We start from the raw sequence: 17,972 nt of genomic DNA, 5'->3' as shown, positions 1-17,972 counted from the left end.
TTCAACAGTAATAATGATGATGATGATGATGATGATGATGATGATGATGATGATAAAGCAGATGAAGGCAGACTGCTTGTGTCTGTCCAACATGCTGCTGCTTGTCTTTGGATCACGTTCAGCAGATCCTCTCTTCTCTTACTTTGCCACTCTGCTCTCCACTCCTGCGTATCTCATGATCCTCATCAGGCCGGCACGAGTGCCGAGGAAGGCCGTCTCAACACCTGGCTCCAGCCTACGGGCGCACGCACACGCACGCACGCACGCACGCACGCACGCACGCACGCACGCACGCACGCACGCACGCACGCACGCACGCACAGACAGACAGACAGACAGAAAACCGTTGTTTTATCTATGCGTGTGTTTCTGGGTGAACTGGCCCTTTAATGCTCCACATATCCAATGATAAAAGGTAAACGTGCTCTCACCTGTCGTTCAGCATCAGGGCGTTCCAGTAGGCCTCCAGCGGCGCCGTCACCACGGCGTCAAACAGCGTCTGCTGCAGCAGCACCTCGTCACCTAGGCAACAGACAGACGGGGTCAAACAGAGGTGACGAATCAGGAACTCCTTAAAGTTGAGATTTAGTTTCATGAACTCATTATTAAAGTGTCCCGGCTCTTCGTTTCAGCGTCTTACACTCGAGGTCGGGCTCCTTCCCCAGCAGGTAGCGGATGGCGGCCTGAAGCTGAGTGTATTTCCGGTGGCCGGGGTCGATGTCCGTCTCGCAGTAAGTCCTGAGGACAACAGGTTGATTGAACCAGACGGACAGCTGCTGGGAGCTCAGTGCTTTCAGATGATCGTACAGACGGAGGTTTGATACACGAGAGGAGTTTAATCGTATAAATCCTGACTTTTACTTTTCACACTAGGCTCTAATCCTCTTTCACTGCATCACCTCTGATAACACATGAAACACTGACACACCTTCTGCTTCTCCTGCCGACCAATCCCCACTCACCTTTTCATCTAACACCTCATCATTTGTCACCTGCTGCTCTACTGGACTCATTCTCTGTCGTCTGCATGTTAACTGATTAAAGGTTGAACTGCTTCATGAAACCTTCTGCCTGAATGTCGCTCGTGTACGTACCACTCGGAGGCGATGCTGAGGTCTGGGGAGGTGAGATCATGCAGGCCTGCAGAGGAAGACACACACACTTCAGGGTCGTTTCATGAAACTGGGCGACATGACCATTAAATACAACAAACTTTCAGAAACGTAAACTTTTTAGAATAAACATGTTCTAAATATATTTCTGCTCTAAAAGTGTAAAAAAAAAAGAAAGAACCCAAAAGCTATTCTAAGGAAACAGGAAGTTGTTTGGATGAGTATTCCCAGGAATAGATTTAACCTGAGTCTGTGCTGCAGGGGATTGTGGGAAATCGTACCTTCCTCCACGGAGACGTTTCCCACGAACATCAGCCGTCCGTGACCCCTCGTCAGCACCATGCCGAAGCTGCAGAGACACAGACAGGTGAGACGGTGACGCCTGACTGGACCTGGACTTTAAACAACATGTAGCGTAACATGCTGCCCTCTAGTGGATGAAACACACAGATCCAGCTGGACAGACTAACAGTGAGGACAGACACCATGAGACAGTCGTGTTTGTGGAGGGATGGACTGCACACAGAAATCACCATATTCAGTTCACAGACAGAAGATAAACTTCAGTTTAGCGTCTTTAAAAGCACCTTTAAAGCTGTCTGAACAGCTGGTTTACCTGAAAGGTGTCTCATCGATGTTTGTGTAGAAGTAGTCGTTGGTGAGGTACAGAGGACGTTTCTGTTGGAGGAGAAAGGAACCACGATCAGATCAACGGTCACGCAGAACATCGTAACGGTTCGTCAACAGTCAAGCGTCAGTTAATCAAACATCCAGGAGACATCAGGAGGATCTGAGTTAACGTGGCTGTGACTCACCTTTAGATCACTGACTCACCTGTTAGCCTGAACTGTTAGCTCGCCAACTAGCCAGCCGTTTAATAAGTGCTGATGCTAATGATGATATGCTAATGCTAGCCTCTGGTAGCTGCTTTAACAAGTGCGCTACATGTGACAGCTGAACAGGTTTTGTGGTTAGCTAACAGAGATCAGTCACGTTCACACAAACTGTGACCAATCATATGAAGACCAATCAGGAAGAGTTCTTCGTCTTCCTGGAAATAAACAGCCGGGAATCAACATTAACAAAACACTACTGCCATCTGCTGAGCTGGAGGGAAACTGCAGCTCTGTCCTAACATTTACTGCACTTGAAACGAACCGGGAGCTTAGATGACATCACTTCCTGTGAGGCACAACCAGAGCAATGCAGACGCCAAACAGGCAGATGTGACAGCGTTTATTCACACTTATTCTACTTCATTAAAGTCCAGGATCGTCCGTTGAAGATAAACACTGCTCATCACAGAAACAAAAGGTTCACTCGTAAGACTGGACGGACCCACTCACCCCTTTATCCACCGACGCTCTGATGTTCAGACTGATGCTGCCCGTCTCTCCCTTCACCATGGCCGTCCTCAGCTGGAGGACCAGAGGAAACGGACGAGTTCAAAACAAAGTCAAATCTGTGTCCTCCTCCTTCCAAAAGCAGCGTCCCAAACTGGACGCCAGCTGCTGTATGTGTCAGTGGTTGAGCTTAGGTCGGGCTGGGTTAATACTGGGTTTAGGTTAAACCACGGAGGGTTGAATCGAGGGCATCTGGAGTTTGTACAGTAGGAAGCTTGAAAACATTTTGTCTTGTAACTCTGTTTGCGTGTCTGTGTGCATGCGTGTGCGTGCGTCTGTGCGTGCTTCTGTGTGTGTGTGTGTGTTACCTTCTCCTCTGTATCCTCCCACTCCACCTCAGACAGATCCACACTGTTGTAGTTTGGCTTTGGCTTCAGTTTCTTTCCATCTTTATACTGTAGGACAGAGGACACGCTGTGACTGTGTGTGTGTGTGTGTGTGTGTGTGTGTGTGTGTGTGTGTGTGTCTGTGTGTGTGTGTGTGTGTGTGTGTGTGTGTGTGTGTGTGTGTGTGTGTCAGTAGTGAAATACTGTATAACTGTCCTCATAAATACTTAATCCGGCGTCCCCTCGGTGTACCCTTCAGGACGCCTGCCACACTGTAACAGTGCTTCTTTAAATAGAGATCCAGTGAATCAGAGCTGCAGAATCTGTTTCCTGCAGTCATGAAACTGGACTCACCAAAGGTCGAAGGTCAGGGTGAGCCAGGATGTAGCCATTGTTGGTGATGAGGAAGGCGTAGCCGTGAGCTCCCAGCTGTGAAGCATGAACACATTTAGGAACATTTAAAGCTTTTATTGTGAAATCCGTCGTCTCGGCCTTGTGCCTGAGCTCACCATGTATCTGGGCGCCAGCTTCATCACCTCCATCAGTGGGATGTCGGAGCCGACCACGCCCAGCAGGATCCCGTGGGACAGCTGGAGAGACAGGAGTACTTAAAATGTGAACTTCTACAGTTCGTCTCTGTTTCTTAAACTGTATTCAGCTGTGAGCCAACAGGCACAAAAAGATGCGTATGATTGTTGAAGATGGCTCTAAAACAGCAGCTCTAGAGATAAATCCTGTTATCATGCTATCATGTTAACATGCATGTTAGCAGCTAGCGTCATAACGTGCTAACTCAACTTCCTTCAGTCTGAAATCAACTGACTTTCTTACAAACATTTGACTTTGACATTTGTTCACATTAGTTTACGTTTTAACATTCATTGTACATCATACAGCTAGATGCTAAGCTAATGTTAGCTCGCTGAAATATGTTCACTTTGCACGTAATTTAGCACGTTTGCTAGTTTTACACAGCTGGTGAGACTCATGGAAGTGGAGGTCATGAAGTGTTGGACAAACTTCGACCTGCTGCCGGCTCAACATTTGCTCGACATTCAGATTCATCCTCTGGACTCTGAATCTGATATTTCAACCTGGACCAGTGAAGGACCAAAGCTATCATCAGGAACAGCTGCTCTCCGCTGGCAGAACATCTGGGCTCATGTGACAGGCTGTACACAGTGTACAAGTACACGCTGTACTTCATTTGAGCGGACACTGACCGTCTCCTTCTTCTTGCTGAAGACCGGCATGGCCACCGAGGTCATCAGCAGCAGACTCTGAGCTTTGGTGGTGAAGAGCTGAGACACGACGAAACAGCGAGAAAACTGTCGTTACTTTCATCAACGCAAAGACGGATTTTCAAAGATGGACGGTCATTTGAAATGACGGAGAACACGACACATACAAATCACATTCTCTCTAATCTGAACTCAGATGTAATCTTATGACAGTGTGTGCAGCTCTGACGCTGACCTCCAGGGGGCACTGGAGGTCAGCGTCAGAGCTGCACACACTGGTGCTTCTCAGCATCCTGAAATAATTTGGAGGAGGTCGTTAACATGCGTTCAGTTAAGTCTTATGAAGCAAATGAAATGTGAAGAGAGAGTTTGGGAAAACTAAGAAAACACTTCAGACGTTTGTGAAACGTGTTCTCAACACACTCCTCAAATCTGAGGCGGAAACAAGTAAAACGAAGAGCAGAAACGTTTACTTCACTAATAAACACACACTGAAGGAACACATGAAGAAGAACAGACGACTTGTCTAAAACTACGACTTCCTCTTCTTCTTCTTTACCTCTTTGGTGTTGGGAAGCTGCCGGAGCGATGGAGGGAAAGGCCCAGAGGATCATGGGAGAATGAGCCAAAACACAGGGAAGAAGCAAACAGACAGATGAAGGTGAAGTGACAGTGACGATGATGATGATGGTGAAGATGACCACTGTACTTAAAGGAGCAGTTCAAAGGATTTATTACATCATATCCGACCTGATAAAAGCCCCTCTTATAATTAATGAACAAGCTCTCTGATTGGTTGGCTCGACTCACCACCGTGTCCATGTAGGCCTCCGTCCAGATGATGTCATGGTCGTGGTTGATCACCATTGGTCGGCTGAGCACGTGCAGGTACTCCATGACGTTCTCCTGCACGTCGGCCAGCGTGGAGATGTGTGTGTAGTAACCTGAGTACACACACAAACACGGTGTGTGGCTGCACGCACTGAACACACACACACATGCTCGCACACACATGCTCGCATACACGTGCACGCACTCGCACGCCGCTGACCTTTATTGTTGCAGGCGATCCACTTGGTGTTTTGAGCGAAGGTCATCTCTCTGCCGATCAGGTAGGTGAAGACTCGCACCTGAGCAGAGAAGCACAGCTGTGGACACCTGTGGACACCTGTGGACACCTGTGGACACCTGTGGACACCTGTGGACACCTGTGGACACCTGGCTGTGTGCTGTGGTGCTTCCGGCTGAGGCTGAATATTTTCTCTTGCGGTTTTAAACTGCTTTCTGTATTTCTTTTTGTTTTTTGTGGAACTTCATAACTGAACTGTGCACACTAACACCTGCACCAGCTTCAGCTCCACTCCCTCCTCCTCCTTCATGCTATTGGCTGTTGAATCTGGACCTGCCATGTCTGTCCCTGTGACAGGAGGTTATCATTATTACTTCCCGTTGTGAGTCGGCTGATGTTCCAGCTGTCACTCTTAAAGCCACTGATGGCGACCTCTTTATTTAATACTGATATCTTTCTTTAAGCTGTGACTGGATGTAAACTAAGGAAACTCTGTCTCACGGGCCGTTTTCACAGTCTGAGCCTCGATGGTCTTTGGTTGCTGCTCTGACAGCTGTGACTGTTGGTGAGGAACTTGTCCAGGTGTGTATGGATTTATTCCAACTAAACGCTGCACACAGCTGAACTGTGAAATGAGCTGCATGAGTTCATCTTTCTGCACTTTATGACACCCTAAACACAAACATATGGGGGGGGGGGGTTTCAGAGGGGTCCCAGAACAGCTGAGGGGGATCAGGTCTGTGTTTCTGGCCTCAGGCCTGGTCCTCACCCTGCGCTCAGGCCAGTTGAACTCCTCAAAGACAGACTCAAAGTCCTCCATGGCTCCGTCTGTGATCAGCATGATGGCCTGGTTACACATGCTGCCCTGACCGTTGGCCCTCGCCTACACACACGCACACACACACACACACACACACACACACACACACACACACACACACACACACACACACACACACACACACACACACACACACACACACACACACACACCGTTTAATGAAGATCCAGGTCTCTCTCTGTGCCGTCAGTCTGTGACTCTGATCATGAAGGGACACAAACCTCATTGAGGATTTTGAAGGACTCCTTCATCGCGTTCTTGATCTTCGCTTCTCCTTTAACATGCAGGTTCTCCACCAGCTGCTTAAAGTGCTGCAGGAGACAGACAGAGACGGACAGAGAGATGGACAGACAGAGAGACGTTATCAGCAGATCGTACTGTGATTCCATGAAGATGGTTTTATCACACTTATCCTCCACACAGAGTGAGTGGAGGTGAATGGACTCCTGGTCACTGTGGACAGTCCCAGACCTCACTGTGACTGTCTCTACTGGGACTGTTGATGCTGTTGTTGGTGAACGGACCTTTAAATTGAGCCTAAAACAAAGTCTGAATGCAGTGATTTAAAGACAAAACGTCCTCACGGTCCACAGATGTCCTCACTGTGAAGGTCTGAAACCCACACCGGTCCTCACAAAGACAACAGATCAGCAGAAAAACACACGCAGAGCTCCAGGTGGACTCGCTGTTGTCTCTGATGCTGCTCAGGGAAGCAGGCCAAGAGGTCGACCTGACGATGACGTCGAGGGTGTTCCTCTGTGTGTGTGTGTGTGTGTGTGTGTGTGTGTGTGCTGGCTGCTAAGACGCCTCGTCAGCTCTTTAAGTCTCCATGAAGCAGATAATTGTCTTACCTCTCTGTTGTCCAAGTCGGCCTGGACCAGAGTTCCTTTGAAGCACGGCTCCACGTAGCGGACGTAGTCGGTGTACTGCAGACAGGAGACAGAGACATTTACTGAAGCGAGGGACCTGAAGTCATCATGAGGCGCCGGTGCACTGCTGTGTGTGTGTGTGTGTGTGTGCGCGCGCGCGTGTGATCTCACAGCGATGACGTTGACGAAGTCGTTCTCTCCCAGTGTGTCCAGGATGGTGTTGATGGTGTGTTTGGCGATGGTCATCTTCAGCCCCTTCATGCTGCCGCTGATGTCCACCATGATGATGATGTCTTTGGGGGACGTGGCCGCCTGGATGTACCTGAACGCAGCATGAAAGACACTCGCTGATCATTTATTCTTACAAAAGCAACGTCAAAAAGGCAGAGAAAACAACATCAAGTGTGACGGACTTTGCTTTTCATGTCCATCACTGAGCTGGAATGAAAACGTCTCACCCAGGACTGTTTGACGACGTGTCTCATACTTACAGACTTTAACATATTAATGATCAGTCCTTCACTTTGTGATGGTGTTCACGACACCTAAACGCCGCTGTGACTCCACGCTCTGGACGTAAACGAGTAAAACGTGCCGCCCTGCGTCGCAGCTGATGCAGCCTCCAGCTCAGCTGCAGTAATGCGGCATGACGAGGCGTTCAGGGACATATGCAGCTCTCTGGTATTATTTTAGAAATCCATGAACAGTCACATATGGTGCCATGTGGGCCGCAGTGACCCGGCTAAGGAGCAGCTTATCGTCTTTTCAGAGGATCAGGACTCTGCTGGCCGCTGCTCAGCCGACACACGGCCGGCAGAGTGACTGAAACGCAGCGCTGCGCCGGGATCTCCGCCATTTTTCTACTCATTTCTCCTGTTAGTGAACAGACGCTTCACACCACAGAACCTCAGAATTAAAGAGTTTACTGAACTTCATGTTGTATTTTGCCATCAGACTCAATTCGATGCCATTTTTAAGGCTTCAGTTTGTCATTCGTGGTGACGCTGAGTGTCTTTCAGTCTGTGTTTATGAGGATTTTAGAGACTTTTCTTCCTCCCACTCGATGAAAGTGAGCAGCATTTGTGACAGATTTGTCTACTTTAACATGCAACCTGCTGAAGATCAACTCAAAGATAACTTTATGTCCATAATGTCCAAACTGAAGCTGCTTCTGTGTGTGGAGCTCTGGACAGTGGACAGACCAAACTCACCAGTTTCTGTTCCTGCAGTCGAAAGCTGCCACGCCGTTAGAGTCCGGCGTCCATTTGATGCCTGCAGAGACACACGGAGACAGCGACCGTGTTACCTCGAGACGCTAACTGTAAAAACACTGAAGCTGATTCATGAGCAGTTTTATTTCATCTTTTATTTTCTGAATCACTTGCTCACCTGTTTACACACCGTGCTGCACATGTTTCATAGAACTCACCTGCACGACCTGCACATACCTCACCTGTTTATACCTCACCTGTTTATACCTCATGCCACTTGCATGTATTTATATTTTGGATATTATGACTGTTTGTACTTCTGGTTAGATGCTAAACTGCATTTCGTTGTCTCTGTGTTTCACTCAATGACAATAAAGTTCAATCTAATCTAATAAAAAGCAGCGCATTGCATTGTGGGATTGTTAGCATAAAACAAAATGGCGGACAGCGAATGAAGAGGACTTCGGGGTAAAGAGGGGCGGAGTCTGGCTCGCATCTGGAGACGAGGACGATGGCTTAAAAACGGTTTAAAATCAAATGATTTGATTGGCTCTCCATCCACATACGCTGATGACCAGCAGGATGCTGATTGGCTGATGCAAATATAAAGTCATGAATCAACTACTTCCTTCACAAAGTAGAGCAGAGGGGTTTACAGAGGAGACAAACAGAGGTTTACATGTCGACTAGCTGATAAACTCACCCGGGTAGATTCTGAAGAAGCCGGTGGAGCTGCCGAAGTACTGCCAGGTGAGCGTCGGATCCTTCTGGAAGTTGCCGATGAAGACGTCGTTCAACGCCTCGGAGTTGTAGATGGCGTTGAGGATGTTGGGATCTGCGGACAGAGTCAAAGCTGAGCCTGACGGGAAACACCGAGCGCTGAGGACACAAACCCACGCTGCCGCCCGGGGACGACCTCTGACCTTTGTTGTAGACATTGGTGGGAACCTGGATGTCGCTCTGCTGCGTGTTCACCAGCAGGTTGTTGAAGTGCTCGTTCTCCTCCAGAGGAAACTCTCCGCCCAGCTCCACGTTGTTCCCGTCCTCATCCACCGTGTTGATCAGCATTGAGTTGTAGTAATCAAACTGAGCGGAGACAGGAAGGGGACACCCTTTCAGAATAAGACCAGGCAAGTTGACATGTCTATGCACGTCTGTCCAGACTGTGAAGGGTTAAATTAAAGGTGTTTGTTGGTGAAGTGAAGTTCTGTGACTCCAGTGATTAAAGTCCAGGTAGAGACAAGCTGTCTTCACTTAGAGACTATTTGTCCAGAGGAGTTCGGAGGACGGACACAGACCTTCATCACACTGAGCAAAGACCTGAACATCAAAATCAGCTCAACCAATCAGCTTCAGCTGGACTTCAACGCTTCATGGACGCTCCACACACACGTTCAACCCGACAGCACAGATCTGAACAATCAGCCGAAGATGAGCGTCAACGATTCAGGATCTGAGCAAACGTGAAATACGGTCCACACAAAGCGGCTCTGAAGAGAGAGAGCAGCAAGAACGCCTCAGTCTCACCTGGACGACTTGTTCCGCCTTAAAAGTACGTCTGCAGGAGGTGAATCTGTGTGACTAAGGAGATAAACCACAGCCAAAAACGTCTTTTTACCGACTGCGGTGAAGCTAAAAAAAGCTCAAATCAGGTAAGAACTTTAATTTTACACCAATAAATTAACTGAAAACATGACACCGTCATTTATAACTGTGGTCAAAAGGTGAACAAGCTAAATCTGCAGACTCAGCTTAAAAGGGCCATTAAGTGAAACATACATTTTTAATTGAGTCCCAGCAGGTCAGGAAATGTGGGTTTGAGTCTCACTGGATGAGCTGAGAGCAGCATGAGCATCACTGCTCTGTACAGCCGACAGCGTTCAGAAGGTATCCTCAGCTTAAACTTCCTGCGCTGCAGCGCACTCTTCTCATGATTGTACTTCCTGCCTGGCGTTCCTCTCATGATTGTACTTCCTGCCTGGCGTTCCTCTCATGATTGTACTTCCTGCCTGGCGTTCCTCTCATGATTGTACTTCCTGCCTGGCGTTCCTGTGCTGCGGCGTCGACCCAGTTTCCTCACAGGATCAGTGAAGTCTGACCTGATCTCAATTCAGGTGTCAGCTGAAGCTTTAAAGCTTCAATCTGCTGAGCGTCCACTGCTGACTGGCCGGCAGTTACCTCTGATCTGCACGCAGCTAGCATGCTAACGTTAGCGCTCGGCTGAGCCAAAGCTCACCTGAGGCTCATGAATCACATCTTAGACCGATTAACGTGCTGCTGGGTGATCTAAGGTTTGCTAATTTAATTTCTCTGCACGTTCTTCAGGTTTCAGTGTGAACTGGAGGAAAGAAAAATGAACGATGACACAAACACAAGCTTTAAGGATGAGCTGGTGAGACACAGCACAGACCTCTAAAGAAGCGTTGAACTCGTGGTACAGATCGGCGTCCTCTGCAGACTCTGCTAACCTCTGAGACAAGAGACAGACAAGAAAGATCTGGATGAGTCACACGGACTGAAACAGAGAATAAAAACAAAGGGCAGCATGTGGAGGATAATCTGTCTGTGTGGACTGTTCACATCCCTTAATACCGCGGATCCAAACCTTTTTGAGGATTGTGAACTCGTAAAATGAGGTAATGTCTGATTCATCGTCATCACAGGTTACATAAGAGCGAGAGCTGTGAGCGACCAGAGCAGCTCGACCCTGAAAACCTTCCTGGACTGTTTCAGCTGGCCGTTCAGCCTTTGAAAGCAGAGGAGAGACTGACACAGTGAGTTTAACGTCAGCTCACCTTCACAGACTTCATCTTGCTTCCCAGCATTCGTTCGATTTCGTCAGAGTAATCCTTCACCAGGTCGTCTCCGTCCACCTCCACGATCTTGATGATGGACTCCACGTCCTTCAGTTTCTGAGAGGAGACAAAAGAGATTTTAAACGGCTTCAAGGAAACCAGAACTTCTTAGGATGAGGAGCCGTGGTTCAACGTTACCACAACCGTCTCTGCGAATTCTGCATTCGTTTTCTAGATTTTTATATTCTGCCCTTCAGGAACTGAACCTCTTGTGTCACGTGACAAACTGCAGGAACGTCAACAAAAGGAGAATCAATCACTTCCAATCAAAGTGCGCTCACTTTGCGCTGTTTTCAGGTGACTTTGAGTCAGAGAGGATCAGCAGGTGATCACATTCTGTTGTTATTTTGGGATCATTAATAAATACGAGCTGACTGCTCATCATCGTTCGTCATGTGCTTCGTCAGATCAGGTGGACCTCTCGTTTGCTGGCTGCGATCTTGCTTTGATCTGCTTTATTTACCTGAAGCAGGTGAAGCAGCGACACTGATTTTGTGCTGCTGCTGTGCTGTGGACGGGCTGGACGGGCTGCTGGGACGTGGGAGGTGCGCTGGTTTTCGCTCTCTGAGCTAATCGGGTCACTTTCTCTGGATCAAGAAGCTGGAGGTGGACCAGCCAGCTGAGAGCGAGGAGGCACGGCACCGTCTGCTTATTTACACTCTGAATCACTCCCTTAAGTCATTCACTAATTCCAATTAGTCCAAGCAACCCACTTACTGAGGTGAACACACGATGGAGCCAAACGTTTAGTGAAACTCGGCGGACGTCTCCAGACTCTGATCTGCATCCATTCACACAGAAAACAACACGGCAGGCTGGACTGCAGCTGAGCTAACAAGGCGGATTCGCCTTCGTCGCAGGCGTCCGGCTGCTTCGCTCTGACCACAGCAGGCGAGTGTGTTTCTGAGAGCAGACGAGCTGCAGACGAGCTGCAGACTGCCTGTGATGAACCTAAATCTGACAGATAAATGGATGAATGTCTAAAATCAGAACAGGCCACAAATCCTGACGGCCGCAAAGAGGGCTCGGTCCTCAATCTGGGCATTACCATGATCCCTGCGTGTGTGTGTGTGTGAGCTCTGCCTGGTGAACACACAGGAATACACCGACACAGACAGATGCTTTCACACTCTCATATCGCTCTCTGCTCCCAGTACAACCAGTCTGGTGGCCTTTGGACCAGTCTGAAGTCGAGCTGCGTTTTTTATATTGAGTAATTTTTACCTTCATCAGTAAAAACTGACATCATGGACGACTCACAGGGACTGTAATCCAACAAACTGTCATCCTGCTTTAATATTTAGAGGAAAAAAGTTTTAACAGCAGAAAAAGCAGCTATTTTTCCTACTACTCAGTTCTGCGTAACATCAAACAGCCTGTGGAGTCTGAGGCGGCAGGCTGTGCGAGGGACGCCACCAGCGTCAGTCAGACATGAATCTGAAACAGCAGCAGAGTAACTGTGCTGTGTATTGATAAACCCAACAGTCGACTGGCATTGTGGGAAACGTAGGACACCGCTGACTGACACTAGAACTACACTTCCTGCTTCTACAGCCTCTGGACGGACTTTACCTTCTGCAGCAGCAGAGAGCCGGAGTATTTGACGGTGAAGTCTCGAAGCTGGACGGAGAACTCAGACGCCCACTGCTGCACCCTGAAACACAGACGGCACAACATGAATCCACAGGAACACAACATCAGCATCATCATCATCATCATCATCATCATCATCATCATCATCAGCAGCAGCAGCAGCAGCAGCAGCATCACGTGTGGCAGCGGTCGACATGTAAACACAACAGAGAACAAATACACAAGGAGGATGTCGAATGTCTCGCTGTGTGCTGTAAATAACACATACGAGGACGTGTGATGACAAGCCAGCTGTGCACCACCCACCTCCACCTCCACCTCCACCTCCACCTCCACCCTACCCCACCCAGAGTGCAGACAGATGTACTGTACATCCAAACCAGTCACATAAAGGACGGCACAGGTGTGAAGAACAAGTAGAAACAGAGAGACGATGAAGTCTTTCAGCCTCTGGACTGGATGAACCTGACCAGATGAAATTCATTCATTCAATTAGAAGAAGAAGAAGAAGAAGAAATGTACTTTTTATTATCGCATCACATAGAGTTAGTTGCACACTACACGCCATGCTTCCCGTGAAATTATTTTCTCCGCATTTATCCCATCCTCGGTCTGTCGATCCTCCGCTCAGTACTCATGAATGAAGGTACAGTCCAGCAGCTGTACTATCATGACAGCAGTGATGGAGGTAGTGAGGATGTTCAGACTGATCCACAGTCAGTCACAGGATGTTTGCAGACAGGTAGCAGCACCTGCACCGAGCTAACGTCAGCGTGTGTGGCGGTGTTGGTTGGCGGTGGGTTAGGACAGAAAAAGGCTGTTAAATACGACAGAGATGAAAGAGATTTAGATAATCTGTTCTTCATGTGGGTCACAGCAGAGAGCTGCAGGTGTCTGCTCGGCAAATGCACAGTGACACACACACACACACACACACACACACACACACACACACACACACACACACACACACACACACACACACACACACACACACACACACACACACACACACACACACACGCTGAACCTCATCTATAACGTGTGGCAGGGTGTGCTTTCAGGTATTACACCTGTGCACTGTTTAAACATGGAGTCCAGACAATGAGACGTGATTTGATCTGTGAGCTAAAAATGTGCTCTGCGTTCAGTCTGAGTGATGAAATGTCCATCAGACGATGATGTCACCATGTGATTCAGACATCAGTGCCAGTAAACTCAGAGCGAGCGAGACGACGAGCATCCACAACTCTGATTGGAGGATGGGGCTGAAGTAAAGGTGTGCCTCCGTCACCTGCAGGTCTGCGTTCAGGTTTGTCACATTTGAGCTGGCATGAGGACGTGAGGACATAAACGAGGACGGACTGTCCCCATCAGGACTCGTCACTGTTACGTTAACGTTAAAATGATTTTTATGGTCCGTTCAGGATCATTTTGTTCTTCTTCAAAGATCAAAACGTTCAGAAGATTTGAGTCCACACACACACACACACACACACACACACACGCACACACACACACACACACACACACACACACAGAGACACACACACACACACACACACACACACTGCCAATTTACAGCACTGAAGCAGGACTCTGTGTGTGTGTGTGTGTGTGTGTGTGTGTGTGTGTTGCTTACTCAGCAGATAAACTACGTTGGAGTTTATCGATCCATCTGTTCTGGACATTAATCCTCTCAGAGCACACACACCTGTGTGCACACACTCTCTCACACACACTCTCTCTCTCTCTCTCACACACACACACACACACATGCATAGACACACACACACACACATGCATAGACACACACACACACACACACACACACACACACACACACAGTGTAGGGTGTTTCCAGGTTTAATAATGTTACTTGTTAACATGACAGAAGAAACTCAGCTCAGATTTCCAGTCAAAACAACAAAAAAACTTTCCTCCAGCAGCTGAACCAAACATGGCGCTGCAGCGTCCTGCCATCCACTTGGGTTCTCAGTGTGTAAAACCTGTGGTTTAATCTGCCTCCTCCCATCATGCTCCCCTCATATGAGCTGCACTTGTGACTCAGAGCTGCTGTTTCAGCTGCGTCAGGACTGCCGTGCTGGTTGTGGTCTTAGACATGTGAAGGGTCACTTCAACAGCCTCACACTGAAGAGCTAAAGACTCGTAGACAAAGTGAAGTCCGTCATCTGCAGCTCACAGTTACGCCTGTTATCTGCTGCCGTTCTGGAGATAACAGCTGATAATGTGAGCAATCAGTCATTCAAATTAAAGCGTCCTGATGTCTCTTTGGTCAGAGGCGAAGCTTCATATAGATACCTGCAGCGTCTTTCCGTCTGTCACCAATTCTAACTGCAAATGTACGAAAAATGAAATCCTCCATCAAGATCACCTCCAAAGTGTAATCCACCTGAGGCGGATCTGAGTGGACGCGCAGGCGGACACAACGCGCCCGTCATCTCATTTCATGAGATAGAGCCAACAGAATGAAGGTCAAACAGTCAGCAGAGGAGACGGCGAGCCGCGGTGACATAACGGAAACAAAAAACACCTGAGTGCACAGATGTGTGTCAGAAATGACCGACCGTCGTCCTCCTCGTAACGTTTGACCTGCTTTTTTTCTCACGTTCCAAACATCCATCAGAAGACTAAACAGATGAACCAACATGAGTTGTGTGCAGCCAGAAGAAGAAACACTCGAGTCAGAGCACAAACATCCTCAGCACATCAGGTTTCTGATAAACTCGTCAATCTGTCACTCAAACTGGACTCAGATAGTCTTTCATGATCTCAGGACAACAGTGCTGCTTGTGGTCTGAATGGACGGCAAAATGAAACGGCAGACGTGGTGAAGGAGCAACAGGCCTGCCCTCAGACAGCAGCCAAACATCCAGCAAACCTCGTCCTGCTGCTGCACTTTAATGACAAACACGTCACATCATCTTCACTGAACTGCTGGAGGTTCGAACTCCTCATCGTTTCCCTCTGCGCGTTTTCAGGGTGTGTTTGGGACCAGGTGACACGATGGCAGCCTCTCTGTGTGCAGGCCTGCAGCGGTCAGGCGGGTGGAGAATGTGGGTCAGGGTAGAAGGTGACCGGGCTGACGGGGTTGGGGGGGGGGGGCCGTGCTGGCCACACAGATGGTGGACGAGGGGGAGTGTGTCCTGCAGGGAGCCACTGCTGCTTTACTCTAACACTGCCTGACAGCTTCATGCTAATTATGCTATTAGTATGAAGACAGCAGGACCAACTGGATTGTCACACAGGTGCATTCTGGGAAGTGTAGTTTGAAATGTGGCTGGTGACATTTCTCACAGGAAGGTGCATTGATTAAATTTTGATTAGCTCTGATTTAGTATCTCAACTCGTTTTCATAACATTGATCTTTTTCTTGTTCTTCTAATTGTTTTCAGAGTATGTTTTTGAGTTTACAGTGTGACAAAGCTGCTTCAGGATAATAATCCCTTGAGGATGTTTTGGGATGCGGCTGGACTGTGGTTTTAAGTTGAAGTTGGGGCTGAACGTGCAGCTGTCTTGGTTAATGTTAAATGTGAAATTGGCTGATATGAGCTGATTTCAAGCAGCTGTGAGCCCGGCAGGAATAGTTTCTCAGTGAGTGTGTGTTTTCATGAAGGTCCTGAGGGAATACGTCGGTCAGATGACTGCAGTGTCCCTCAGGACTTGCATGAAAACATAGTGCACTCTGGGAGTTTGTTGTGTGAGGCTTAATTCATCTGGAACAAGTCCAATCAGGACTGTTTCCTGCAAGCTTTTCATCCACAGACTGACACGTTCGCACTGAGAGGTGCCCAGTACAATGCCCTGCTCAAAGGCACGTCAACAGCAGAAGCTTCTGCCCACTGCTCTCCCACGCTAACATTAATGGGACTGTTTGATTGGCATCGCCTGGCAGGCTGAGCACCGGCAGGGGAACAACAGACCTGTGCTGTCGTGCTAGCTTACATGGGGGACAGTGTGTTGTTAAATCAACCTAAACGTTAAAAGTTCAGCTTTTTGAAAACTGAGCATCTGTGTGTGATCGCACTTCTGATATTTATTCTCCTGCAGCAGGTGGAGGCTGAGAGCGCTGAACCAGCAGAAAAAGTGAAGGATACTTACGTCTCCGGTGGGATCTTCATCTGCGCCTGAGCTGTAATCCACAGGCAGAAAAATCCCAGAATCCCCAGGAGATTCCTCATTCCCAGCCCCCTGCCCTTCATCCTGCTTTCAACTCCCAACATCAAGCTCCTCGCAGCTCGGACTCTGAAATACTGGAGGCAGTTTCACAAACTGGGATCAGCTCTGAGAGTTCAGGAGGGTCATTAAGAGTTTGTGGGAAACGGCTTCCTCATGTTGGCTAAAGCGAGCAGTAGACAGCGATCACAGCAGTAGACTCTGGACCCCGAACCATCTCCCTCATGTCTGGATAAACCCGGACTGCTGACGACATCTTCTCACCGCTTCCTGCTGCAGCATCTCATCCTCTTTAAAGGAACTTCCAGAAGATCTTCGGCGACTTTAAAGCCATCCAGGACAAACTGACAGAAAGGTAAAAACTAGTTCTGGTACAAGAAGAAAGAAAGAAGAGGTTAAAGGTGAAAACTGGTCCTTCTCAGAGGCTCCACTGGAGTAAACTGACAGAAAGAAGTTTCCTCTTAACCTGGTCCAGGTTTTCCCAGGTTGCTAGTAATTTGTCTACCTTGCACATATTTGGGAAGACGTAACGCCGACAGTCTGCAGCAGATTTTGCAGCCGCTCGCCTCCACTGTCACCCAATTTGCAACGTAATCCACTTGGATTAAAACTCCTCTTCCCCATGGAGCGAGAGAGAGAGAGAGAGAGAGAGAGAGAGAGGAGGGGGAGCGAGGGGAGGGATTGGAGCAGGGGATTGGACGAGGGCTCTGTTTTATCTAAGAGGATTAGAGCGATTTCTGGAGACAGACTCTCCCACGACCAATCAGAGGAGCCGGGACAAAAGAAACCCTGAGGTTCAGTTTGGCTGAAAGAGAGAGAGGGCGAGCGGCCAACAGTGACATGATGCTCCGACACACGCACGCACGCACGCACGCACGCACGCACGCACGCACGCACGCACGCACGCACACACACAGAAATAACTGAGGGAAACAAACACACACTCCTGCCTACATGTTAATTACACTTCACTGAGACCTGTGGGGGGATTCGACCTCTGTGTTTCAGTCCTGAACCTCAGAGGACCAGCAGCTCTGGGGTCAGCACTTGGCTCAAGGGCTGCGGCAGGCAGACATCTCGTACCTGCGTGTGCCTGTGTGTGTGTGTGTGTGTTAGTGTGCGTGCAGCGTCAGTAATGAGGCTGAAACACACACACGCTGAACACACACACTCCCAGGTCTCAGTCTACATTCTGGATTGGATCGACCGGGCTTTAATCTAATCTGATAAAACTAATTAGAGTCAAAGCTGTTGA

The 17,972-nt window shown here is 48.5% G+C and overlaps 1 protein-coding gene across 4 annotated transcripts in view; it reads right to left on the bottom strand.

Annotated features, from left to right (window-relative positions):
- LOC139337153 (voltage-dependent calcium channel subunit alpha-2/delta-4-like) overlaps positions 1-17,199 on the bottom strand; it is a 46,520-nt gene extending 29,321 nt beyond the window's left edge. For 3 of the 4 annotated variants that reach the window (XM_070971596.1, XM_070971597.1, XM_070971599.1), the window contains exons 1-25: positions 16,643-17,199; positions 12,500-12,581; positions 10,868-10,984; positions 10,483-10,542; positions 8,996-9,158; positions 8,776-8,907; positions 8,073-8,133; positions 7,033-7,183; positions 6,844-6,918; positions 6,214-6,303; positions 5,921-6,034; positions 5,134-5,212; positions 4,893-5,026; positions 4,642-4,659; positions 4,065-4,142; positions 3,351-3,431; positions 3,196-3,270; positions 2,824-2,910; positions 2,459-2,530; positions 1,729-1,790; positions 1,394-1,461; positions 1,095-1,140; positions 641-738; positions 432-522; positions 143-235 (exon numbers count right to left, since the gene is read on the bottom strand). In XM_070971596.1, the coding sequence (XP_070827697.1) occupies positions 143-235; positions 432-522; positions 641-738; positions 1,095-1,140; positions 1,394-1,461; positions 1,729-1,790; positions 2,459-2,530; positions 2,824-2,910; positions 3,196-3,270; positions 3,351-3,431; positions 4,065-4,142; positions 4,642-4,659; positions 4,893-5,026; positions 5,134-5,212; positions 5,921-6,034; positions 6,214-6,303; positions 6,844-6,918; positions 7,033-7,183; positions 8,073-8,133; positions 8,776-8,907; positions 8,996-9,158; positions 10,483-10,542; positions 10,868-10,984; positions 12,500-12,581; positions 16,643-16,764 (2,249 nt within the window). In that variant the 5' untranslated portion in view covers positions 16,765-17,199. The remainder of the gene's footprint in view (positions 1-142; positions 236-431; positions 523-640; positions 739-1,094; positions 1,141-1,393; positions 1,462-1,728; positions 1,791-2,458; positions 2,531-2,823; positions 2,911-3,195; positions 3,271-3,350; positions 3,432-4,064; positions 4,143-4,641; positions 4,660-4,892; positions 5,027-5,133; positions 5,213-5,920; positions 6,035-6,213; positions 6,304-6,843; positions 6,919-7,032; positions 7,184-8,072; positions 8,134-8,775; positions 8,908-8,995; positions 9,159-10,482; positions 10,543-10,867; positions 10,985-12,499; positions 12,582-16,642) is intronic. The other variant, XM_070971598.1, reaches the window with a different exon arrangement.
- Positions 17,200-17,972: the final 773 nt, after the last annotated feature.

This window comes from Chaetodon trifascialis, chromosome 10 (assembly GCF_039877785.1).
Source record: "Chaetodon trifascialis isolate fChaTrf1 chromosome 10, fChaTrf1.hap1, whole genome shotgun sequence".
NCBI classification, from domain to species: domain Eukaryota; kingdom Metazoa; phylum Chordata; class Actinopteri; order Chaetodontiformes; family Chaetodontidae; genus Chaetodon; species Chaetodon trifascialis.
The sequence above is the reverse complement of the archived record's forward strand: the minus strand, read 5'-3'. Positions and strand labels throughout refer to the sequence as shown.